This window comes from Oryzias melastigma, linkage group LG8 (assembly GCF_002922805.2).
Source record: "Oryzias melastigma strain HK-1 linkage group LG8, ASM292280v2, whole genome shotgun sequence".
In the NCBI taxonomy this organism is placed as follows: domain Eukaryota; kingdom Metazoa; phylum Chordata; class Actinopteri; order Beloniformes; family Adrianichthyidae; genus Oryzias; species Oryzias melastigma.
Window position 1 is genome coordinate 9,368,170 of NC_050519.1, and position 25,345 is coordinate 9,393,514.

At 39.0% G+C, this 25,345-nt stretch overlaps 2 protein-coding genes across 2 annotated transcripts; both read left to right on the forward strand.

Moving 5' to 3' along the window:
• LOC112146862 (myosin heavy chain, fast skeletal muscle) lies at positions 1–10,380 on the forward strand. The gene is made up of 40 exons (XM_036213218.1): positions 1–46; positions 131–354; positions 490–633; positions 729–885; positions 980–1,007; positions 1,097–1,208; positions 1,299–1,391; positions 1,477–1,540; positions 1,658–1,756; positions 1,839–1,942; positions 2,046–2,184; positions 2,271–2,389; positions 2,463–2,612; positions 2,694–2,864; positions 2,960–3,266; positions 3,698–3,771; positions 3,857–3,944; positions 4,025–4,142; positions 4,229–4,352; positions 4,441–4,577; positions 4,675–4,930; positions 5,078–5,320; positions 5,415–5,591; positions 5,678–5,823; positions 6,146–6,236; positions 6,336–6,725; positions 6,891–7,017; positions 7,094–7,212; positions 7,319–7,515; positions 7,599–7,782; positions 7,876–8,041; positions 8,186–8,310; positions 8,429–8,737; positions 8,824–9,027; positions 9,119–9,244; positions 9,344–9,514; positions 9,614–9,718; positions 9,794–9,889; positions 9,983–10,114; positions 10,259–10,380. Exons 2-40 carry the CDS (start codon positions 151–153, stop codon positions 10,274–10,276), a joined length of 5,814 nt encoding a protein of 1,937 aa, XP_036069111.1. The 5' UTR covers positions 1–46; positions 131–150; the 3' UTR covers positions 10,277–10,380.
• Positions 10,381–13,804: 3,424 nt separating this feature from the next.
• Positions 13,805–25,345, forward strand: LOC112146866 (myosin heavy chain, fast skeletal muscle). Its single transcript, XM_024272906.2, has 39 exons — positions 13,805–14,023; positions 14,127–14,270; positions 14,370–14,526; positions 14,605–14,632; positions 14,714–14,822; positions 14,908–15,000; positions 15,088–15,151; positions 15,277–15,375; positions 15,465–15,568; positions 15,706–15,844; positions 15,937–16,055; positions 16,244–16,393; positions 16,510–16,680; positions 17,056–17,362; positions 17,624–17,691; positions 17,789–17,876; positions 17,957–18,074; positions 18,161–18,284; positions 18,369–18,505; positions 18,591–18,846; positions 18,962–19,204; positions 19,299–19,475; positions 19,561–19,706; positions 19,791–19,881; positions 20,101–20,490; positions 20,622–20,748; positions 20,824–20,942; positions 21,869–22,065; positions 22,151–22,334; positions 22,429–22,594; positions 22,685–22,809; positions 22,956–23,264; positions 23,344–23,547; positions 23,634–23,759; positions 23,831–24,001; positions 24,124–24,228; positions 24,309–24,404; positions 24,493–24,624; positions 25,251–25,345. The coding sequence occupies exons 1-39, from the start codon at positions 13,820–13,822 to the stop codon at positions 25,263–25,265; spliced, it is 5,802 nt and encodes a 1,933-aa protein (XP_024128674.1). The 5' UTR covers positions 13,805–13,819; the 3' UTR covers positions 25,266–25,345.

Here is a 25,345-nt window from a genome sequence, read left to right on the forward strand (position 1 = left end):
CATTTTGACATACCAGTACTCATACCAAGGATTTCTATCTGCTGAGGTGCATTATATAGGACATAATTGAGTTAATGTTCCACTTTGAGGAGGAAATTCTCACAAAATATTTTTTTTCCATAATCTGTAGGCCCCACTAACAGTGCCATCATGAGCACGGACGCTGAAATGGAGCAGTATGGCCCGGCGGCCATCTACCTCCGGAAGCCAGAAAGGGAGAGGATTGAGGCCCAGACGACACCTTTTGATGCCAAAACGGCTTTTTTTGTTGTTGATGCAGATGAGATGTATGTCAAGTGTAAACTAGTCAAGAAAGAAGGGGGTAAAGCCACAGTGGAGACTGACGGAGGGAAGGTAAGTTAAAAAAAAAGGAGATTACAGAAAAATGTATTAAGCAAGTTAACTTAGTTTATTTCTTTGTTATTGTGAAAAAAATTTTGTGATGTGTAATAATGTTTTGAAAGTACCTCTAAAACTATTATTCTTCAGACTGTCACTGTAAAAGAGGATGACATCCATCCCAGGAACCCTCCAAAGTTTGATAAGATGGAGGACATGGCCATGATGACCCATCTTAATGAGCCCTCTGTGCTGTATAACCTCAAAGAGCGTTATGCATCATGGATGATCTACGTACGTTTTATTTTATTTTGTTTTAGTTTACTTTATAAAGATTTGTTTATGTCCCTTTTAAAAACAAATATGCAAAGGTTTTGTATCCCTTATAGACCTACTCTGGGTTGTTCTGCGTCGTCGTGAATCCATACAAGTGGCTTCCTGTGTATGACGCTCAATGTGTGCAAGGATACAGAGGAAAGAAGAGGATTGAGGCTCCACCCCACATCTTTTCCATCTCTGACAATGCCTATCAATTTATGCTCACAGGTAACCCTGATTAATAAATTGAAACATAATGTCAAGTCAATGTTTGTCAATATTTTGGAAAAGCTTAAATGTGACTTGCACGTGTCTTGTTTAGATCGTGAGAACCAGTCTGTCCTGATTACGTGAGTATTAAAAGGATTTAAATATAGGTACTTTGTAAACTTTAAACAAGCTTACCCTAAAGGTATAAAATGTGAAATGTGTACCCCAGTGGAGAATCTGGTGCAGGGAAGACTGTCAACACCAAGCGTGTCATCCAGTACTTTGCAACAATTGCTGCCCTTGGTGGAAAGAAGGAGCAGCAAAGCTCTGGAAAAATACAGGTAAAGATACTTAATTGGTCTATGATTGCTTTACTATAACTGATTGCACACACATATGCAGTAATGTAAAAATATACTGTATCCTTGCAGGGCTCCCTTGAGGATCAGATTGTTGCTGCCAACCCTCTGCTGGAGGCTTATGGAAATGCCAAGACTGTGAGGAATGACAACTCCTCCCGTTTTGTAAGTGTTTGGATAAATCTGATGTTTTGAGAATGTCAGTCACTTTATAGCTACAGAAAATAATGTTTATCACTATGTTGTTCAGGGTAAATTCATCAGGATTCACTTTGGTTCCAGTGGAAAACTGGCTTCAGCTGATATTGAAACTTGTAAGTCAACAGTCAACAAGTGGCATGAAATATAGTCTCTATTGGTCTCTGATATGCATTTATGTAATTAAGCTGTATTTCAGAAATACAAATTGTATTCTAACTGGTTGATTCCAGATCTGCTGGAGAAGTCTCGTGTCACCTTCCAGTTGTCTGCTGAGAGGAGCTATCATATCTTCTACCAGCTGATGACAGGCCACAAACCTGAGCTCCTGGGTATTTCATCATAAAACTTGGATAAAGAAACTAAACCTCATCAAAAAACTCCATAAACATTTGTTTTTTTTTTCTCTTTTAGAGGCTCTCCTTATCACCACCAACCCCTATGACTTCCCAATGATCAGCCAGGGTGAAATCACTGTCAAGAGCATCAATGACGTGGAGGAGTTCATTGCAACTGATGTAAAACAAATACTTTTTCTGAAATGACTCATACTAAAATTAAATTGAAAAATATGATCAAAAACCACAAATATGAATACTGCACTTGTTGTCTGTAATGCAGACTGCCATTGATATTTTGGGCTTTAATGCTGAGGAAAAGTTGGGCATCTACAAGCTGACTGGTGCTGTGATGCATCATGGTAACATGAAGTTTAAGCAGAAGCAGCGAGAGGAGCAGGCTGAACCTGACGGCACTGAGGGTAACTGACAAACTACCACTGTTCTCCAAATGTCAGATAGAAAACATATCTTTTTTCATCCACACAATAATTTTTCTTTCCATCAGTGGCTGATAAAATCGCCTACCTGATGGGCATGAACTCAGCTGACATGCTGAAAGCTCTGTGCTACCCAAGAGTTAAAGTCGGAAATGAGATGGTCACCAAAGGTCAGACCGTCCCACAGGTAAATATAAAAATGTAATGCGGTCATCGACAAGAAATTGAGCACCTACTGAATATATATCTGTATGTTCTAGGTCAACAATGCTGTCAGTGCTCTGTGCAAGTCTGTCTATGAGAAAATGTTCTTGTGGATGGTCATCCGCATCAATGAGATGCTGGACACAAAGCAGCCAAGACAGTTCTTCATTGGAGTGCTGGACATTGCTGGATTTGAGATCTTTGATGTGAGCAGCAGAATATCTGAATGAAGTATAACAAGTGCTGGAGTTCAAGCCAATAAAATCTGCCACCAAATGTCATTACAGTTCAACAGTTTGGAGCAGCTCTGCATCAATTACACCAATGAGAAACTGCAACAGTTTTTCAACCACACCATGTTTGTCCTGGAGCAAGAGGAGTACAAGAAAGAAGGCATTGAATGGGAGTTCATTGACTTTGGCATGGACTTGGCTGCCTGCATTGAGCTTATTGAGAAGGTATGGTAACTTGCTTAAGCTACTTAAATATGAAAATGGTCACTACTTTTGGTGAACAAAAGTTTCATCATGAAATAATCATTCATTCTTTCAAGCCAATGGGCATCTTTTCCATTCTTGAAGAGGAGTGCATGTTCCCCAAAGCTTCTGATACAACTTTCAAGAACAAGCTGCATGATCAGCATCTTGGCAAGAACAAGGCCTTTGAGAAGCCTAAACCAGCAAAGGGAAAAGCTGAAGCTCACTTCTCCCTAGTCCACTATGCTGGAACAGTAGATTACAACATCACTGGCTGGCTGGACAAGAACAAGGACCCACTGAACGATTCAGTGGTGCAGCTCTACCAGAAGTCTGCAAACAAGCTGCTGGCCTTCCTGTACGCAGCCCATGCATCAGCTGAAGGTATGAATGGGCATCACCAAGAAAACCCTGGAATTGTGACCAAATAAATGTGTAATTACTTTATATGTAAATACTGTTTTTCCAAATATTGAGATTAAAGCATTTTTTAAGTTTGCTAATGTGATTCTTATTGTTGGTGAAGCTTTTCTCAAAGGTGGTTAAAGTGTTAAAACTAGTAAATTCTTTTAATGCTAAAATGATTACACAATCGTGGAAAAATACAGCATTTCACATTGTTTATACAAATCTAATTGGTGAAGATATATTTATGAAGTTAATTTTCTGCCAGTATATTTCATAAATTGAATTATTTTTATATTGGATATTTAATCATGTACATCTCTGACAACTTAAACACTTTCTTGCAAAACAAGGTTAGACACAGACACAGTTTAGCCATTTTTTATGGCCATTTTTGTTTTTTAAAACAGAGGCTGGCGGTGGTGCCAAGAAGGGTGGTAAGAAGAAGGGTGGCTCCTTCCAGACTGTGTCTGCTCTTTTCAGGGTATGTCTTACACAACATTTTTATTGGAAACAAATCAAATTATAGGTGGAAAAAAGACCTATTGTGTCATAATATGGATCCACAGGAGAACTTGGCCAAACTGATGACCAACTTGAGGAGCACTCATCCCCACTTTGTGCGCTGCTTGATTCCAAATGAAACAAAGACTCCAGGTAAAAAAGACAGTATTTCATTTCAAATGTAATATTTTATGATGATTTTTTTAAGCTTAAAGTAATCTTTGTTTTTTCAGGTCTTATGGAGAATTTCTTGGTTATCCACCAGCTGAGGTGTAACGGTGTGCTGGAGGGAATCAGAATCTGCAGAAAGGGTTTCCCCAGCAGAATCCTCTATGGTGACTTCAAGCAGAGGTTGGCAATGTTTAATTATATTTAATAAGAATAATTAAACGAAACATTTATTTTTAAAGACTAAAACTTGGATATTTACATCTCAGATACAAAGTATTGAATGCCAGTGTCATCCCTGAGGGACAGTTCATTGACAACAAGAAAGCTTCAGAGAAGCTGCTTGGGTCTATTGATGTTGACCACACTCAGTACAAGTTTGGACACACTAAGGTATCCTGTATATAAACAGTTACTATAAAAAGTTACTTTGTGAATATGACTAGCAATTAATGTGCATACTCTGTAAATACAATTTCAGGTGTTCTTCAAAGCTGGTCTGCTGGGTACACTTGAGGAGATGAGAGATGAGAAACTGGCTTCACTGGTGACCATGACTCAGGCTCTCTGCAGAGGATATGTTATGAGGAAGCAGTTTGTTAAGATGATGGAGAGGAGGTAAATTAATCAAGAGTTTTTCGTTTTACAACAAATGACAATTAAATCAAACACAAGATTTTGTGTATAACAATTTTCTCCATGTATTTGTGCACAGAGAGTCCATCTACACCATCCAATACAACGTACGTTCCTTCATGAATGTGAAGAACTGGCCATGGCTCAAGCTATACTTCAAGATCAAGCCTCTGCTGAAGAGCGCTGAGACAGAGAAGGAGCTGCAGGAGATGAAGGGAAACTATGAAAAGATGACAACAGACCTGGCTGCTGCTTTGGCCAAGAAGAAGGAACTGGAGGAGAAAATGGTTTCTCTGCTGCAGGAGAAGAACGACCTGCAGCTTCAAGTGGCTGCTGTAAGTATCAAGTTGCTGCAAACATTAAAATAAGAAGTTTGAAGCCACTGTGTGTGCAAATAAACATAGTTGACAAATGAAAATTTGAATTTGAATGCATTTACTATTGCTGTTGTGAACATGGATTTAACTTGTCTGTAATCATAGGAAGCGGAGAATCTCGGGGATGCTGAGGAAAGGTGTGAGGGACTCATTAAGAGCAAAATCCAAATGGAGGCCAAACTCAAAGAGACGACCGAGAGACTGGAGGATGAAGAGGAAATCAATGCTGAGCTGACTGCCAAGAAGAGGAAGCTGGAGGATGAATGCTCTGAATTGAAGAAGGACATTGATGACTTGGAGCTCACCCTGGCTAAAGTGGAGAAGGAGAAACATGCCACTGAGAACAAGGTTCATGTTAAACTGATGAACATGTCACAAACTGATATTCTTCAAATCTATACATTTCAAAAATATTATATTTTGTATTTTATGATTACCTAAGGTGAAAAACCTGACAGAGGAAATGGCTTCTCAAGATGAGTCCATTGCCAAGCTGACCAAGGAGAAGAAAGCCCTCCAAGAGGCCCATCAACAAACACTGGATGATCTCCAGGCAGAGGAAGACAAAGTCAACACTCTGACCAAAGCCAAGACAAAGCTGGAACAGCAAGTGGATGATGTAAGACAAACAATGGACCTGTCAAATTTGTCTGAAGTTGATCATTTGAGGAAGTTATTCAACAATTAAATAACTTTATCTGGTAGCTTGAAGGTTCATTGGAGCAAGAGAAGAAGCTCCGCATGGATCTTGAGAGAGCCAAGAGGAAGCTGGAAGGAGATCTGAAACTAGCCCAGGAATCCATAATGGATCTGGAAAATGACAAGCAGCAGTCTGATGAAAAGATTAAAAAGTATGATAGTTTTTAGAACTGAGTATAACATGTTATATAATTAGAAAAACGTAGTTATTTTGTTATTTTAAAAGTTTAAGGGAAACATTTGGAAACAACAACTACAGTATCTTTATGCATTCAGTCATATTAATTCATGTCCAGCCATATAAATTAGCTGAACAGAAGAAGAAAAAACTTGTTTTTAAGCAACATTATGTTCTTATATCTGCAAATAGTAAATGCATGTATGTAGCGAACATAGTTTTAACAATACTTTATAAATATTTAGAATTGATTCAAAACTGTGACTAGTGATCCTTTTTAATCACTTTGTGAACAGGAAGGACTTTGAAATCAGTCAGCTTCTGAGCAAGATCGAGGATGAACAATCCCTTGGTGCTCAGCTGCAGAAGAAGATCAAGGAACTTCAGGTTAAAAAAAACTTTTGCTATTTATACTTTTGTCCTCAATAATGTTAAAAAATGTTTTTAAAGACACCTTGAAAATATCTTAATGGGCTGTAATTTTAGGCTCGTATTGAGGAGCTGGAAGAGGAGATTGAGGCTGAGAGAGCTGCTCGGGCCAAAGTAGAGAAGCAGAGAGCTGATCTCTCCAGGGAGCTTGAGGAGATCAGTGAGAGGCTTGAAGAAGCTGGAGGTGCAACAGCTGCTCAGATTGAGATGAACAAGAAGCGTGAAGCTGAGTTCCAGAAGCTGAGGAGAGATCTTGAGGAGTCCACACTGCAGCATGAATCTACTGCAGCAGCTCTCCGCAAGAAGCAGGCCGACAGCGTTGCAGAGCTGGGAGAGCAGATCGACAACCTGCAGCGCGTCAAGCAGAAGCTGGAGAAGGAGAAGAGCGAATACAAGATGGAGATTGATGATCTCAGCAGCAACATGGAGGCTGTTGCCAAAGCAAAGGTTTTTTTTTCATTTTATTTATATTTTGAAAATTAATTACCCAATATGAATGAATGAATGAAATGTTTTTTTCAAGCAATCAGGAATAATACACAAAAAAACATATCACATTGAATCAAGTTTCATCACAAATATATGATTTCTTAAATTAAACATGTTTTTTAGGGCAACTTGGAGAAAATGTGCAGAACTCTTGAGGACCAGCTGAGTGAGATCAAGGCCAAAAATGATGAGAACGTTCGCCAACTGAATGACCTGAATGCACAGAGGGCAAGACTTCAGACAGAAAATGGTCAGTCACTTGTGATAAAAAGTAGTTTTTTAGAGAAATTTAACTCACCTAACCTGTTTTACTTTTTTATTCCTAGGTGAATTTTCTCGCCAGCTTGAGGAGAAAGAAGCTCTTGTATCTCAGCTGACCAGAGGCAAACAGGCCTTCACTCAGCAGATTGAAGAACTGAAGAGACTTGTGGAGGAGGAAGTGAAGGCATGGGAACCTTAAACTAGTGTTTATATTCTTAGTTGTGGGGCTTTACAAAGTTACTCTACGGAGACCTCTGACTAGCATCTAATTTTCTTTGATTTTTTTTCAGGCCAAGAATGCTCTGGCTCATGGTGTTCAGTCTGCCCGCCATGACTGTGATCTGCTCAGAGAGCAGTTTGAGGAGGAGCAGGAAGCCAAAGCTGAGATGCAGAGAGGAATGTCCAAGGCCAACAGTGAGGTGGCTCAGTGGAGAACCAAATATGAGACTGATGCTATCCAGCGCACTGAGGAACTGGAGGAGGCCAAGTAAGTCACTGCTGTACAATCATTTCATCAAGATTAAAAATATTTTTGTTGCTTAAAACATTGACAATATATATTTGCTGCAGGAAAAAGCTTGCCCAGCGCCTCCAGGAGGCTGAGGAGTCCATTGAGGCTGTGAACTCCAAGTGTGCCTCTTTGGAGAAGACCAAGCAGAGGCTGCAGGGTGAAGTGGAGGACCTCATGATTGATGTGGAGAGAGCTAATGGTCTTGCTGCAAACCTGGACAAGAAACAAAGAAACTTTGATAAGGTACAACGTCAATCTAAAGTTACAACTAGTACAACATGTTAGGAGGGTTCATCTACCTTGTTAATATACCTGTAACCAATGGGTAAACTCTAGGTCCTGGCAGAATGGAAGCAGAAGTATGAGGAGAGCCAGGCAGAGCTTGAAGGAGCTCAGAAAGAGGCTCGCTCTCTCAGCACAGAACTGTTCAAGATGAAGAACTCCTACGAGGAGTCCCTGGATCAGCTGGAGACCATGAAGAGGGAGAACAAGAACCTGCAGCGTATGTTGTTCCCTAAAGAACACATCAATGGAGATGAAGCTATGAGTGTTTTTTTTAACATAAAATTGACTTCATCTGAACCAGAATTTTCAAGTTAAAATGACATGGTTTGACCATTGGCTTTGTCAATATCTTCCTTTATAGAGGAGATCTCAGACCTGACTGAACAGATTGGTGAGACTGGAAAGAGCGTCCATGAGCTGGAGAAAGCCAAAAAGACCGTTGAGACTGAGAAGAGTGAAATTCAAACAGCTTTAGAGGAAGCTGAGGTAAGACTTGTTTATCTGACAATTGACAGCCATTAAAATGTTAGCATACATATCTTGGTTAATTGCCAGATTTCATTATGATGAAATACCAATTTTGTTGTCTGCTTAAATTTACAAGGGCACTCTAGAACATGAGGAATCTAAGATTCTCAGAGTTCAGCTTGAGCTCAACCAGGTCAAAGGTGAGATTGACAGGAAGCTGGCAGAGAAGGACGAGGAGATGGAACAGATCAAGAGGAACAGCCAGAGGGTGACTGAATCCATGCAGAGCACTCTTGATTCTGAGGTCAGGAGCAGAAATGATGCCCTGAGAATCAAGAAGAAGATGGAGGGAGACCTGAATGAGATGGAGATTCAGCTCAGCCACTCCAACAGGCAGGCTGCTGAGGCCCAGAAACAGCTCAGGAATGTTCAGGGACAACTCAAGGTGAGATTGAAGACTCTTCAATGCTTTCAAAAGTCTTCATGAAAAAGAAAATGAGTTGTCTCACTTACCTTCATTATTGTCATCAGGATGCCCAACTGCACCTTGACGATGCTCTGAGAGCACAAGATGACATGAAGGAGCAGGTTGCTATGGTGGAGCGCAGGAATGGTCTGATGTTAGCTGAGATTGAGGAGCTGAGAGCCGCTCTGGAGCAGACAGAGAGAGGACGCAAAGTGGCTGAACAGGAGCTGGTTGATGCCAGTGAACGTGTCGGACTGCTTCACTCCCAGGTTGATATTTTAAAAAAGAATAATTTAAACTGTGCACAACATGAGATTTAAGACACATACAATATAATAAATGGTCCATTCTTATTTTCAGAACACCAGCCTCATAAACACCAAGAAGAAGCTGGAGTCTGACCTTGTTCAGGTTCAGGGTGAAGTGGATGAAGCTATCCAAGAAGCAAGAAATGCAGAGGAGAAAGCCAAAAAGGCCATTACTGATGTAGGTTTGTCTTTGTTTCTTATAATGACATTGGTATAATTTTGTAAAGGTTTTCTTAATGCTAATTCAATTCATATTCTTAAATGTCATGTAATTCAGGCTGCCATGATGTCAGAGGAGCTAAAGAAGGAGCAGGACACCAGCGCTCATCTGGAGAGGATGAAGAAGAACCTGGAGGTCACTGTGAAGGACCTGCAGCACCGTCTGGATGAAGCTGAGAACCTGGCTATGAAGGGTGGAAAGAAGCAGCTCCAGAAACTGGAGTCCAGGGTATGAGAGTAATGTGCTTTGCATGTTTGTAGAAGAAACTGTGGAGAGGATTTTACCTTGATTAGAAGCAAAAAAACATTTTGTATTGTCTTGATACAGGTACGTGAGCTGGAGAGTGAAGTTGAAGCTGAGCAGAGACGTGGAGCTGAGGCGGTCAAAGGTGTTCGCAAATATGAGAGAAGAGTGAAGGAGCTCACTTATCAGGTAATTCTTAGTTTTACAACAACAAAATTAAAAGGGGACTTAGGAGTAAATATCTGTTTTTTTTCATTCACCCAGACTGAGGAAGATAAGAAGAATGTGACCAGACTTCAGGATCTGGTTGACAAGCTGCAGCTGAAAGTCAAGGCTTACAAAAGACAGGCTGAAGAAGCTGTGAGTACAATAGGTTTTAAAGAATTATAAATTTGCTGTGACAGACATAAAAAAACAATGAATAATTAAACTTTATTAATGGAATTTATATAGGAGGAGCAGGCCAACACCCACATGTCGAAGCTCAGAAAGGTCCAGCATGAACTGGAAGAAGCTCAAGAGCGTGCTGACATCGCTGAGGCCCAGGTCAACAAGCTGAGAGTCAAGAGCCGCGATACTGGAAAGGTAAATTATGATGCAATATCACCCTTTTTTTTAATAATCTTCACATTTTTTATTTTTAATTGTACAAAATGTATATAGTGTGATGTTTAGAACTAAAATCTTTTTCAATGTTTGAGTGGTAATTTTTGTATTTTTTCTTTACAGTCTGACAGTGCGGAGTAAGAGTCAAGATCCAGATGGAACATTTTAACAGTATTTCTGAAATATGAAGTAACTGTTAAACTGATTTGCCATAAAATGTGAATAAAGTTTGCATTTTGTCATAATCCAAGTTCCTCTTTTAATTATTTACTTTCTAATAGTCCTCAAAAGATTTCATTTAACTTTTTTTCATTTTTCCCTATTAGTTTAAAACCTCAGGATAAACACATAAAACCTAAAATTTTATCTGTTTATGATCTACAAAATACACTTACAACACCACTAAAGCTAAAAATAGAGGACTTTGGAATCTTTTTAACAAGCCGACAGCTGGTAATTTAATTAAGTGTCGTGAATTGTCAAAACAGCCAAGCCACCAACAAAAATAGCTGACGGTGCATAAACAGGTGCACATGAGTATCATGCATTCTCCATTTTGCAGCCTTATTGGGGCACTCAAGGTAAACCCTGGCCGTTAAGTTTGCGGACACTAATAAGTGGATAGACCTGTCAATTGTCAAAATTGAGCAATGCTGGAAAGTGACAAGCAGTTTACAGTATTTTAAAATTCATTTGGATAGGGAACTTTATTTTACCCGTGAAAACATGTCAGAGGTATCTCACAAGATTAATTTCCTTTCGTTCAAGATCAATGCAACAGAATGTTTTTTTTTCAGTCTGATGCGTGAAAATATTAAAAAGAACACCTGGATCGGGCAATTTTTATTACTGTAATCTATGGTCTAAGGAACCCTTCCTTAAAACGTTCAAATTATTTAAGTGAGCATTTTTACAATAAATCTTTACACAGTTACTTTTTCCGTTTTTCCATCTTTAATATTAACCATGGTTTGCTCCATCCTTGCATTTTCTTGGTCATGGATCATCAGAACTTGTCCCAGTTACGTCTTAATCACTCACACCAAATTAACAATTCAGAATCACCATCTATGAAATATGTTTTGGACTGTGCAAGGAAGCCTAAGTGCCTAGAGAAAACCACACCATACTCGGGGAGAACATGCCGACTCCACACAGAAATGATCCTGCTGGGATTCAAACCAGGGCATTCCTGCAAGTGATGCAACAGCCTTAATCAAGGATTGTTTTGCGCTGAAATAAAAGTTTTTCTGTGTTCCAAGTAAATCTAGACATTTTTGTGGAGGACTGTATGTATAAATGTTTTTACCCAGATCAAATGAAAACATGTATTTAGTCAATTTATATCTAAAGATTTGCTAATGGGGGGGGGGGGTGTAAGGGGGGTCAGTTAGTAGGCCCCAGGGGGAGTTTCTAAGGAAAATTAATGTTTCAGCCTGTGTGTTGACCTAACACAAGATGTGCTTCATTTTGTCAGCACATTGCAGCATGGTTACATTTTGAAATGGACCTGGTGAATAAGCTGCACATCATTTTATTTTGACATTCAGAAGCCTGGATTTTGCAATGTAGACCAGAGACAAGATATTGGTTCTTATTTTATCACCAAGCTCAGCCTATGGATTTTTTTTGTGTAGGCTACTAAAGTCAAAATATTGAGTAGTGAACACTAGTTTTTTGCCTAGGGAGTTGGGAGTCAAAATTTAAAATTTCTTTTTTGTTGATTTTTAAGAAGAATGTCACTTGCCTACATGTTGTTTGGACATTGAGGTATGAAGTCCTGAGGACATTGAAACATAAGTTTATGTGGGAGGTTTAAAGGTAAGAAATTAGTGGTGCTAGCAGTGACTTTTCAAGTGACTTTAGAATTCCAGTCATCGTTGCCCTGTGCAACTCATTGCTTTTTATAGAAAGAACTTTTAAGGACAGCCATGGAATGGACATTTTTTAAATTAGTCAGCAGATCCGTCTCTTTGCTTTTTGCAGTGTCTTTATCAAGTGGAACCTCCAATGGGGTCTTGGGAGGCAAGCTAAAGAAGGCAGCTAGAGAGAGAGAAAGGTCTGTTTTTAGCTTTGAAGCATTTGAAAATTAAAATTAGAGACAGGTGGTATAACATGATAACACGCATGTCTAGTCCTTTTTCTTTTCCACGTTTAAACTAGATAAATAGAGAATTCCTTCATAATAAATCTGAGTGTAAATTGTTCTTATTTTTCATTAACATGGATCACTTACAGAAAAAGATGGAAGAAAAGGTTTTATTCAAAGAAAAAAAAAATCATATTTTTAGAGGTCTAAATATACGTAGAAATTGTTTTTTGGATTTTCTTTTTAATCACAGAAATGTGTTTGTTTAAAGACAATCAAAGAAAGATGTAGGGAATTTTAAAATGTGTTGCCTCTGAATTCAGTTCTCAGGAGGCATTTAACTCTCTTTCACCAGTATTAAGGAAGAGAAGCGTCTGGAATTCCCATCAGAGCTCTGAGGCATGTTTACATTGCAATGCGACACCAGCGACATTCTGAATTTTCTCCAAAATTAAGACTCCATATTGGCTGTAATGCTAAATTCTAATAAATGTATGCATTTATTAATAAATAAGCACATTTACATGCTGAGTCTAATTAATACCATAACTTACATGCTTTGCATGCATGTAAGGCTTCTTAAGATCTGGCATCTATATGTGTGGAGATCCCATTTTGATTATTTCACCTGTTCGACCCTGGGCCGTCTGGGTTTGGCAGAAGTTACTTCTGCTTAACTAGGCCCAGTGACTATGTGTGAAGAGGGTTGGCTCAAATATTTGCTCGAGTCTTGAGAAGTTAAAAGTAACAGTCCTGAAGAATGATTTATAAGGCAATTTGTTCACAATAGAGTAATAGGGATATGGCTTCTTGATTCCAGTTGCAAATATTTGACTAATAACTTTGGAGAACAATTTAGCAGCATGAAAAAATCTACCAAAAATGCTTTAAAATGCAAAACATTTTTCAAGAAGAGGCATGTTATACGAATTATCTCCTGATACATGTTGCAACAGGGTGATTTCGATTTGTCCCAATAAGAATAAGAAGTTCCCCACGAGTAACTCAGTAATATTTGATTTAATTTGACATTTTGACCCCCAGAGAACATGACACGGGTCCAAAAAAACCGTGCCTGTTTCTACATATGGTATGGTGGCATTCTTGTCAAACAGATGGTCAAGCATTTGTTCAATTTGGTCAAGCATTCTCCACTTGACCAAACGAAGCAATCTACTTTTGCTCAGTAAGCACATGTGAGAATATAAAAGCTGCAGCAGCTCCACACTCTGCTCTGACTGACAGACATCTGACTCAGGTAGGGGCAGGCTGTTATACATCAGACTCTTGTATTGTAATTTGTAGATTTGTGGTCAAATGCATTGAAAATCCTTTACTGAGTTACAGAAAACTGAAATGTGTAAATTTGTATCCATAAAAAATATTATTTCCAAATCGTACAATGTTTTTTTTTCCATTTCCAGCAGCTTTTACAGAAGACAACTCTTTAACAAGATTCTGTAAGGTACAGAGGTTTCTATGAACACTTACACTGAAGCAGAAATATCTGTAATTACAACTATGATAAGTTAATTAAAACTAAATTGTAATATATATATATATATATTTTCAGACTCCCTGACAACAGTGCCATCATGAGTACAGATGCAGAGATGGAGCAGTATGGCCCTGCATCTGTCTTCCTTCGGAAGCCAGAGAGGGAGCGGATTGAGGCCCAGAACACCCCCTTTGATGCCAAAACTGCTTACTTTGTGGTTGATCCTGATGAACTTTATGTTAAGTGTAAGGTTGTCAAAAAAGAAGGTGGCAAAGTCACTGTGGAGACTGATGGAGGGAAGGTAAGAAGAAATTCATATTCTTTTGTTTTAGTTTTCTTTTTGATTTTCACTAAAACAATTAAAAGTTCACTTTTTACTATTATAAGTTTTATTTTGTGTTTAGACTGTCACTGTGAAAGAGGATGACATCCACCCCAGGAACCCTCCCAAGTTTGACAAAATTGAAGACATGGCCATGATGACTCACCTCAATGAGCCTTGTGTATTGTACAACCTCAAAGACCGTTTTGCATCGTGGATGATTTACGTTAGTTTCTCTCTAACTTGTGTTAATCTTCAATAGAATATGTCTATACAAGAAAATAGCTGAATTTATTAGTTTTTTTGTTTTAAATTACATCAACAGACCTACTCTGGGTTGTTCTGTGTGGTTGTGAACCCCTACAAGTGGCTTCCTGTGTATGATGCAGTTGTTGTAGCAGCATACAGAGGCAAAAAGAGGATTGAGGCTCCACCGCACATCTTCTCCATTTCTGACAATGCCTATCAGTTCATGCTCACAGGTAAAACCAGAGCTATTGGAATAAATAAACACCATTGCATCAAAACGTATATGCTAAATTTGTGTGTTCATATTTTAGATCGTGAGAACCAGTCCATCCTGATTACGTGAGAATAATGCAAAACAATTAGTAAATCTTTAGAAATGATAATGATGCTAAGTATAAAATGTAAAATGTTTTCCCCCAGTGGAGAATCTGGTGCAGGAAAGACTGTCAACACCAAGCGTGTCATCCAGTACTTTGCAACAATTGCTGCTCTTGGTGGAAAGAAGGAGCAATCCTCTGGAAAAATGCAGGTAAAGCTACTTAATTGGTCCAAAATTGAGTTAGAAAAGGTAACTGTACATGCATATGATATACAAATGTACTGTATCCTTGCAGGGCTCCCTTGAGGATCAGATTGTTGCTGCCAACCCTCTGCTGGAGGCTTATGGTAATGCCAAGACTGTGAGGAATGACAACTCCTCCCGTTTTGTAAGTGTTTGGATAAATCTGATGTTTTGAGAGAATGTCAGTCACTTTCTAGCTACAGAAAATAATGTTTATCACTATGTTGTTCAGGGTAAATTCATCAGGATTCACTTTGGTTCTAGTGGAAAACTGGCTTCAGCTGATATTGAAACTTGTAAGTCAACAGTCAACAAGTGGCATGAAATATAGTCTCTATTGATTCTCATAGTAGTTCATCAATGTATAACTGTGTTACAAAGTAGTAAATAACCATCTTTTCAATATAACTTCTTATTTAAGATCTGCTGGAGAAGTCTCGTGTCACCTTCCAGTTGTCTGCTGAAAGGAGTTACCATATCTTCTACCAGCTGATGACTGGCCACAAACCTGAGCTCCTGGGTATGTTGCATAAAAAAAAAAAAAAAAAAAAAAATCACAAAAGTAGCATGCGATGTCCTCTATTCATTTATTCAATGTTCATCTTTTAGAGGCTCTCCTTATCACCACCAACCCCTATGACTACCCGATGATCAGCCAGGGTGAAATCAGTGTCAAGAGCATCAATGACGTGGAGGAGTTCATTGCAACCGATGTAATTCATTACTTCAATTCTGAAAATACAGAATATATGTGCTATCATAGAGTTTCAACTGATGTACAATGTGTTTTAAGTACGTACATATTCCTATGCATAAAAAAACATTTAAAATAGAGGATGTTTATCTGCAGACCGCCATTGATATATTGGGTTTTACTGGTGATGAGAAGATAAACATCTACAAGCTGACTGGTGCTGTGATGCATCATGGTAACATGAAGTTTAAGCAGAAGCAGCGAGAGGAGCAGGCTGAACCTGACGGCACTGAGGGTAAAAGTTTAATCTCTCTGTAGAAATTATACATATTTTATGTTTACAAATGATATGTTTGGTTTTACCTTTGATTCTTTTCTTTCTATCAGTGGCTGATAAAATTGCCTACCTGATGGGCCTGAACTCAGCTGACATGCTGAAAGCTGTGTGCTACCCAAGAGTTAAAGTCGGAAATGAGATGGTCACCAAAGGTCAGACTGTCCCACAGGTAAATATAGGCATATTATATTTATATGAAAACAATAAACTTTGTTTTTTCACAAATAAATACTTGTCCTGTAGCAAATGGGTTGTGTTAAGGTGCAGCTCAAAGATGTCAGACACAGCAAGAGTGATAGACACATCAGGGCCATGAAACAATTTCAGATGTCTCATCCCTGAAACTTATTCTTCAAGGTCCACAACTCGGTCATGGCCCTGTGCAAGTCTGTCTATGAGAAAATGTTCTTGTGGATGGTCATCCGCATCAATGAGATGTTGGACACAAAGCAGCCAAGACAGTTCTTCATTGGAGTGCTGGACATTGCTGGATTTGAGATCTTTGATGTGAGTAGACGTGGCTGAAAACAAAATTGAACCTTTGACCATTAGATTTTTAAAATAAACTTTAAAAAACAAATCTATTTACAAGTCAGACTATAGACCTATTTTTATGCTTATAGTTCAACAGCTTGGAGCAGCTCTGCATCAACTTCACCAATGAGAAACTGCAACAGTTTTTCAACCACCACATGTTTGTTCTGGAGCAAGAGGAGTACAAGAAAGAAGGCATTGAATGGGAGTTCATTGACTTTGGCATGGACTTGGCTGCCTGCATTGAGCTTATTGAGAAGGTATCCACTCTAGTGCAGTAGGTGCAAAACTCCATAAAGTGTACAAATGTATGCATGTTGCTTTAAAACACATGCTTAAACATAGATGCAGTTTTTATGCCACTTTACAATGTAAAAACCATGAAGCTAATTTATTTAACTTCTTGTTGCACTAAATAATTCCAGTGCAATCTCCCACTGTGAAATGATAACATGATACAGCATAAACAGTCTTGAAATCTACTTCAACATAAACCAAACTAAATCTGTAATAATTGATGTTAGCAACTTTTATTGACAGATATAGCCTAGTTGAGAAAAATAAATTTACTTCAGTAATTCAGGAAGATTTTTTTGTATAAATATGTTTAACCTCTTATTACATGTCCTCTGTAGCCATTGGGCATCTTCTCCATCCTTGAAGAGGAGTGCATGTTCCCCAAAGCTTCTGATACAACTTTCAAGAACAAGCTGCATGATCAGCATCTTGGCAAGAGCAAAGGTTTTGAGAAGCCTAAACCTGGAAAGGGAAAAGCTGAAGCTCACTTCTCCCTAGTCCACTATGCTGGAACAGTAGATTACAACATCAGTGGCTGGCTGGACAAGAACAAGGACCCACTGAACGACTCAGTGGTGCAGCTCTACCAGAAGTCTGCAAACAAACTGTTGACCCATCTGTATGCAGCCCATTCTTCAACTGAAGGTAAAAATAAACATATTTTTAAAAATAATGAAAAAATGACAGGTGTTTTATGTATTTATTTTTTATTTAAAACACTGTTTTCTTTTGTTGTTCATGGTTTACCCCATTTGTATAACATTCTGTTTTTTTTGAAGAAAGGTATCAAGAAATTGTATAAATAACCCTAAATTGGGTGATTGTAAAAAAAAAATTAATTCTATTAGATTTAGTTTACAAAATAAAATGTTTTCAACGTTCGATTTCAATCTCTTCTGAAATTAGAATCCTCTGGTAAGAAGGGCGGTAAGAAGAAGGGTGGTTCCTTCCAGACTGTATCAGCTCTTTTCAGGGTATGCATGCTTTGTGTTCTTGTTTTGTGCTTAAAGTAAAATTTAAAATCAGATTTGTTTTGTTTACACTTAAGTCACAAACTTTGCCTTCCTGTAGGAAAACTTGGCCAAGCTGATGACTAACCTAAAAAGCACTCATCCTCATTTTGTGCGTTGTCTGATTCCCAATGAAACAAAGACTCCAGGTGAACAGACTTCCTTTTTAGCATGTGCACTGAAAAACTGAAAAAGAAAAAAGTTTCATCAAATATTTATAATCTTTTAGGTCTTATGGAGAACCACTTGGTCATCCACCAGCTGAGGTGTAACGGTGTGCTGGAGGGAATCAGAATCTGCAGGAAAGGTTTCCCCAGCAGAATCCTCTATGGTGACTTCAAGCAGAGGTTGGCAATGTTTAATGATATTTAATAAGAATAATCGAACAAAACATTTATTTTTAAAGACTAAAACTTGGATATTTTGATTTCAGATACAAAGTATTGAATGCCAGTGTCATCCCTGAGGGACAGTTCATTGACAACAAGAAAGCTTCAGAGAAGCTGCTTGGGTCTATTGATGTTGACCACACTCAGTACAAGTTTGGACATACTAAGGTTTAGATTAAAACATTTAAAAATACATTTTATTAAACATCCAATTCCATTAGTATAACCCATGTGTCACTTTAACTTACACAGGTGTTCTTCAAAGCTGGTCTACTGGGTCAGTTGGAGGAGATGAGAGATGAGAAACTGGCTACACTGGTGACCATGACTCAGGCTCTCTGCAGAGCATATGTTATGAGGAAGGAGTTTGTTAAGATGATGCAGAGGAGGTAGAAAATGAAAATGTATTCCATTTGTTTCTCATTTGCCTTAATCATTACAATATATTTATAATGGGAATATATTTGTGCACAGAGAGGCAATCTTCACGATCCAGTACAACATCCGCTCCTTCATGAATGTGAAGAACTGGCCATGGCTCAAGCTTTACTTCAAGATTAAGCCTCTGCTGAAGAGCGCTGAGACTGAGAAGGAGCTGCAGCAGATGAAAGAAAACTACGAGAAAATGCAATCTGACCTGGCTACTGCTTTGGCCAAGAAGAAGGAACTGGAGGAGAAAATGGTTTCTCTGCTGCAGGAGAAGAACGACCTGCAGCTTCAAGTGGCTGCTGTAAGTATCAAGTCACTAAGTTTGTATGATACCAAATATAATTGACATATTAACTTGTAATCTTGCTTTTTTAACATAATGCTGTGGTTAAGATTTCACTTGTCTGCAACAATAGGAAGTGGAGAATCTCGGGGATGCTGAGGAAAGGTGTGAGGGACTCATTAAGAGCAAAATCCAGCTGGAGGCCAAACTCAAAGAGACGACCGAGAGACTGGAGGATGAAGAGGAAATCAATGCTGAGCTGACTGCCAAGAAGAGGAAGCTGGAGGATGAATGCTCTGAACTGAAGAAGGACATTGATGACTTGGAGCTCACCCTGGCTAAAGTGGAGAAGGAGAAACATGCCACTGAGAACAAGGTTCATGTTAAACTGATGAACATGTCACAAACTGATATTGTTCAAATCTATACATTTCAAAAATATTATATTTTGTCTTTTATGATCATCTAAGGTGAAAAATCTAACAGAGGAAATGGCTTCTCAAGATGAGTCCATTGCCAAGCTGACCAAGGAGAAGAAAGCCCTCCAAGAGGCCCATCAACAAACACTGGATGATCTCCAGGCAGAGGAAGACAAAGTCAACACTCTGACCAAAGCCAAGACAAAGCTGGAACAGCAAGTGGATGATGTAAGACAAAAAACTGACCTGTCAAATTTGTCTGAAGTTGATCATTTGAGGAAGTTATTCAACAATTAAATATATTTTCTGATAGCTTGAAGGTTCATTGGAGCAAGAGAAGAAGCTCCGCATGGATCTTGAGAGAGCCAAGAGGAAGCTGGAAGGAGATCTGAAACTAGCCCAGGAATCCATAATGGATCTGGAAAATGACAAGCAGCAGTCTGAGGAGAAGATCAAGAAGTAAGTAAAAAGGTTTATCTTATTTGCAAAATAAAAGTGTGTGTGGTCTTAAAGTAAAAAGGGACATTATTTATTGAAATCCAGGAAGGACTTTGAAATCAGTCAGCTTCTAAGCAAGATTGAGGATGAACAATCCCTTGGTGCTCAGCTTCAGAAGAAGATCAAAGAACTCCAGGTATGATTATTGTCTAGTTTTTTGTGGATTATCCGATCACATACATATTTTTTTATTTATCAAAATTATCAAATTAATCAATAAAATCATGTAAAAGAAACTGTAATTTTAGAATAGATTTATGCATTATTGAGCAGTCACATTTTGCAATAGTACAATATACAATAGTGCAATATAATAATCCCCATGTTCATATTATAAACATAAATGTAATTTTAGGCTCGTATTGAGGAGCTGGAAGAGGAGATTGAGGCTGAGAGAGCTGCTCGGGCCAAAGTAGAGAAGCAGAGAGCTGATCTCTCCAGGGAGCTTGAGGAGATCAGTGAGAGGCTTGAAGAAGCTGGAGGTGCAACAGCTGCTCAGATTGAGATGAACAAGAAGCGTGAAGCTGAGTTCCAGAAGCTGAGGAGAGATCTTGAGGAGTCCACACTGCAGCATGAAGCTACTGCAGCAGCTCTCCGCAAGAAGCAGGCCGACAGCGTTGCAGAGCTGGGAGAGCAGATCGACAACCTGCAGCGCGTCAAGCAGAAGCTGGAGAAGGAGAAGAGCGAGTACAAGATGGAGATTGATGATCTCAGCAGCAACATGGAGGCTATTGCCAAAGCAAAGGTAAGTTGAAAGAAATAAGATTTTTGCTTTAACAAAATTATCCAAAATTGTAACTTTGTGAACAAGAGAAGTGTTGTGCAAACTAATATTATTGTGATTATTCTTTCTTGTTTGTCATGTAATTGTTTTAGGCCAACTTGGAAAAAATGTGCAGAACCCTTGAAGACCAATTGAGTGAACTCAAAGCCAAAAATGATGAAAATGTTCGCCAACTTAATGATGCTACTGTACTAAAGGCAAGACTTCAAACTGAAAATGGTATGTGATCTGACATCAAATTCGTACCAGAATTCATGAAAAATTTTCAAAATTAAAACGTGTAAATATTTTCAGGTGAGATAACACGCCAGCTGGAAGAAAAAGAAGCTCTTGTCTCCCAGCTGACCAGAGGAAAACAGGCCTTCACTCAGCAAATTGAGGAGCTCAAGAGACACATTGAGGAAGAAGTTAAGGTTAGCATCTCGAAAAAGATCTCCATGATTATCAAAAATCTAAAAGCACATGTTAGAGATATCATAAAATCTGTGTTTTATGTTTGTAAAAGTAACCATTTGTAAAAGAGTTGTCTGTAATGACCAAATACAGTATTTAAAACAGTTTTCTGTTTGACCAGCTTTTAAAACCAGTGAAAAAACTTCACCTCTAATGTAGTTTATTTTACATAGGTCAACACTGGATTGAATTGCTTTGACTTACTAAGCACCATCCAGTTCCTCAGTGCACTGGATAGTATCAGTCTCATATTTGGTTCCCAGTAGATGCTGAATGTTTGTAAATTTCTATATTTTCAAAATTCCTTGAGCAGCCACTATTCTCTAGTATTCCGGACACCTTCCAAATGAAGCATCAGCAAATAATGTAACTAGTATCAGGTGGATCAGCACATGTTAGAGGTTTTGGAGATAAAGTCAGAGAGGCCAGACTGAGATGGTTTGGACATGTTCAGAGGAGAGACAGTGAATATATTGGTAGAAGGATGCTGAGTCTAGAGCTGCAGGAAAGAGGTCTAGAGGAAGACCAAAGAGGAGGTTTATGGATGCAGTGAATGAAGACATGAAGGTGGCTGGTGTTAGAGTGGAGGATGCAGAAGACAGGCTTAGATGGAGGAAACTGATTCGCTGTGGCGACCCCTGAAGGGAAAATCCGAAAGGAAAAGAAGAAGAAGAAATATCAGGTGGATCAGCATTGCTATATTGATAAATAAAAAAAATATCTTTAAATTTGAATTCATGAAGAAACTTGATAATTACTCACTATAAAATAGTTATCTGGTTCTCTCCATTGAAAAAGTGGATTGTGTTTCTGAAGCTGGCTCTATGTATGTTATTAATATGCAATTAAAATATTTTATTTCTTACATGTGAAATTATTTTTTTAGGCCAAGAATGCTCTGGCCCATGCTGTCCAGTCTGCCCGCCATGACTGCGATCTGCTCAGAGAGCAGTTTGAGGAGGAGCAGGAGGCCAAAGCTGAGCTGCAGAGAGGAATGTCCAAGGCCAACAGTGAGGTGGCTCAGTGGAGAACCAAATATGAGACTGATGCTATCCAGCGCACTGAGGAACTGGAGGAGGCCAAGTAAGTCACTGCTGTTCAATCATTTCATCAAGATTACAAATATTTTATTTTGTTTTAAAACATTGACAATATCTATTTGCTGCAGGAAAAAGCTTGCCCAGCGCCTCCAGGAGGCTGAGGAGTCCATTGAGGCTGTGAACTCCAAGTGTGCCTCTTTGGAGAAGACCAAGCAGAGGCTGCAGGGTGAAGTGGAGGACCTCATGATTGATGTGGAGAGAGCTAATTCTCTTGCTGTAAATCTGGACAAGAAACAGAGAAACTTTGACAAGGTACAACGTCAATCTGAAAGTTGAAACTAGTAAAACATGCTAGGAAGGTTCATCTACCCCAGTAACAAACCAATAATCAATGGAAAATCTCCAGGTCCTTTCAGAATGGAAGCAGAAGTATGAGGAGAGCCAGGCAGAGCTTGAAGGAGCTTTAAAGGAGGCCCGCTCTCTCAGCACAGAACTGTTCAAGATGAAGAACTCCTACGAGGAGTCCCTGGATCAGTTGGAGACCATGAAGAGGGAGAACAAGAACCTGCAGCGTATGCTCCTATACCTTCACTAGATATTTTTCATGTCCACAGATTTTTAATTAACAAACTAAAAAAAACTTTTTTTCTTATGTGTCTCAGAGGAGATCTCAGACCTGACTGAACAGCTTGGTGAAACAGGAAAGAGTATCCATGAGCTGGAGAAAGCCAAAAAGTCTGTGGAGACAGAAAAAGCAGAAATCCAAACAGCACTGGAGGAGGCTGAAGTAATTGCAGTTTTGTTTAAGTAGTAGTCATTTTATGTCCATTTAATTATTATTATTTAAGAATAATACTTGTTTGAAATAATCCAGGCTCAGATTTATTTGACTCATCTTCATTCCTTTTCTAATGTATAATTTACTTTTTTAAGGGCACTCTAGAACATGAGGAATCCAAGATTCTCAGGGTTCAGCTTGAGCTCAACCAGGTCAAAAGTGAGATTGACCGGAAGCTGGCAGAGAAGGACGAAGAGATGGAACAGATCAAGAGGAACAGCCAGAGGGTGACTGAATCCATGCAGAGCATTCTTGATGCTGAGGTCAGGAGCAGAAATGATGCCCTGAGAATCAAGAAGAAGATGGAGGGAGACCTGAATGAGATGGAGATTCAGCTCAGCCACGCCAACAGGCAGGCTGCTGAGGCCCAGAAACAGCTCAGGAATGTTCAGGGACAACTCAAGGTCAGTTTAAGGTTAATGCAATCCATAGCAGGTGTATAATGTGAACACAGGTTATGTTTTCTGTTATCGTTGTTTTCAGGATGCCCAACTGCACCTTGATGATGCTCTGAGAGCACAGGAAGACATGAAGGAGCAGGTTGCCATGGTGGAGCGCAGGAATGGTCTGATGATGGCTGAGATTGAGGAGCTGAGAGCCGCTCTGGAGCAGACAGAGAGAGGACGCAAAGTGGCTGAACAGGAGCTGGTTGATGCCAGTGAACGTGTTGCACTGCTTCACTCCCAGGTTGATATTTAACAATTTATAAAAACTGAATAAAATAAAGATTTAAAACACAGATTTAAAAATAAATTTCCCATGCATCTCTTCAGAACACAAACCTTCTGAACACCAAGAAGAAGATGGAGTCTGACCTTGTTCAGGTTCAGGGTGAGGTAGAAGAAGCTATCCAAGAAGCAAGAAATGCAGAGGAGAAAGCCAAAAAGGCCATTACTGATGTAAGATAACACCTGGGGGGGAAAAAAAGGATAAATTTCTTGCATTTTTCAAGAACGATCATTTTTTTCAGGCAGCCATGATGGCCGAGGAGCTAAAGAAGGAGCAAGACACCAGCGCTCATCTGGAGAGGATGAAGAAGAACCTGGAGGTCACTGTAAAGGACCTGCAGCACCGTCTGGATGAAGCTGAGAACCTGGCTATGAAGGGTGGAAAGAAGCAGCTCCAGAAACTGGAGATTAGGGTATTTTCTTGTAGCCCTAATAATTATTAATTGTATAAAATTTGATAATGATAATTTGATAAAAAAAACTCAATTTTTAATTTTAGTAATCTTATATGTACCTTTATACAATTGGATTGTAGGTCCGTGAGCTTGAAGCAGAAGTAGAAGGTGAGCAGAAACGTGGAGCTGAAGCCATTAAAGGAGTCCGCAAATATGAGAGGAGAGTAAAGGAGCTCACATACCAGGTGTGTCAATGTCTTCAAGTACTTATAATCCATAGCTGCTGTTATTATGTATTTGTTTTAAAAATATTTACTCTGTGTAGACCGAGGAGGACAAGAAAAACATGAACAGGCTTCAGGATCTGGTGGACAAGCTACAGCTCAAAGTCAAGGCTTACAAAAGACAGGCTGAGGAGGCTGTGAGTGAATGATTATTTACGGCAGGTTTTTTTTATTGATCAAATAACAGTTTATGTCAGGATTAACATTTTGAACTTTCCCTTCTAGGAGGAGCAGGCCAACACCCACATGTCCAGATTCAGAAAGGTCCAGCATGAACTGGAAGAAGCTCAGGAGCGTGCTGACATCGCTGAGTCCCAGGTCAACAAGCTGAGAGCCAAGAGCCGTGAAGTTGGAAAGGTAATTTTATAAATGTAAATAGTGGATCATGGATTGTTATTTTAAGAGGACAGAGAGCTAACCTTCAAATTTACCATTTTAAATGATATTACCTCTTAAGGGATGTGACATAATGTGGCATTTTATATTCATCACACCTTTATTTAAAATGTGTTTTCAAATTAGCTTCCGTCAGGCTCCAAATGCACCACAGTAAGCTACAACAATTGGCAAGCCATTTTGCATTGTGTTGAGTATTGTAGGCGTGACACTGACCCCTGAAATAGTGAGACAGTTAGTGTTGTGGAATTACAATTGGATTCACATAAGCCAATAACCATTGCAAGAATTCAGCCACTCTCTTGTGGCTACTTGTTGGCTCTGAGGTAGCTAAGTGCCCAGAGAGTTCAGCAATGTGAGAGCCAGTAAAAGTTATGAGAATCTCATCCCATCTAAATTTATGGCCAGTTCTTCCCATTGCCAAGAGAGTCCATTAGTAAGCATTGTGTTGACTGGTTTATTTGAAAGGCAGCCAAATCCACCGAAAGGGAATGAAGTCCAGCTAAAGCAGCTGAATTCTTGAAAACTTGCCATTCTGTAAAGCAATATCATTTTTTATTAATGTTTTTTTTTTCTTTTCTCTTCAGTCGGAGGCAGAATAGAAGAAAGCAGCTGATGGACCATTTAACAGTGTTCATAAAATATGAATCATCTGTTATTTGTATACAATAAATATTTTTAA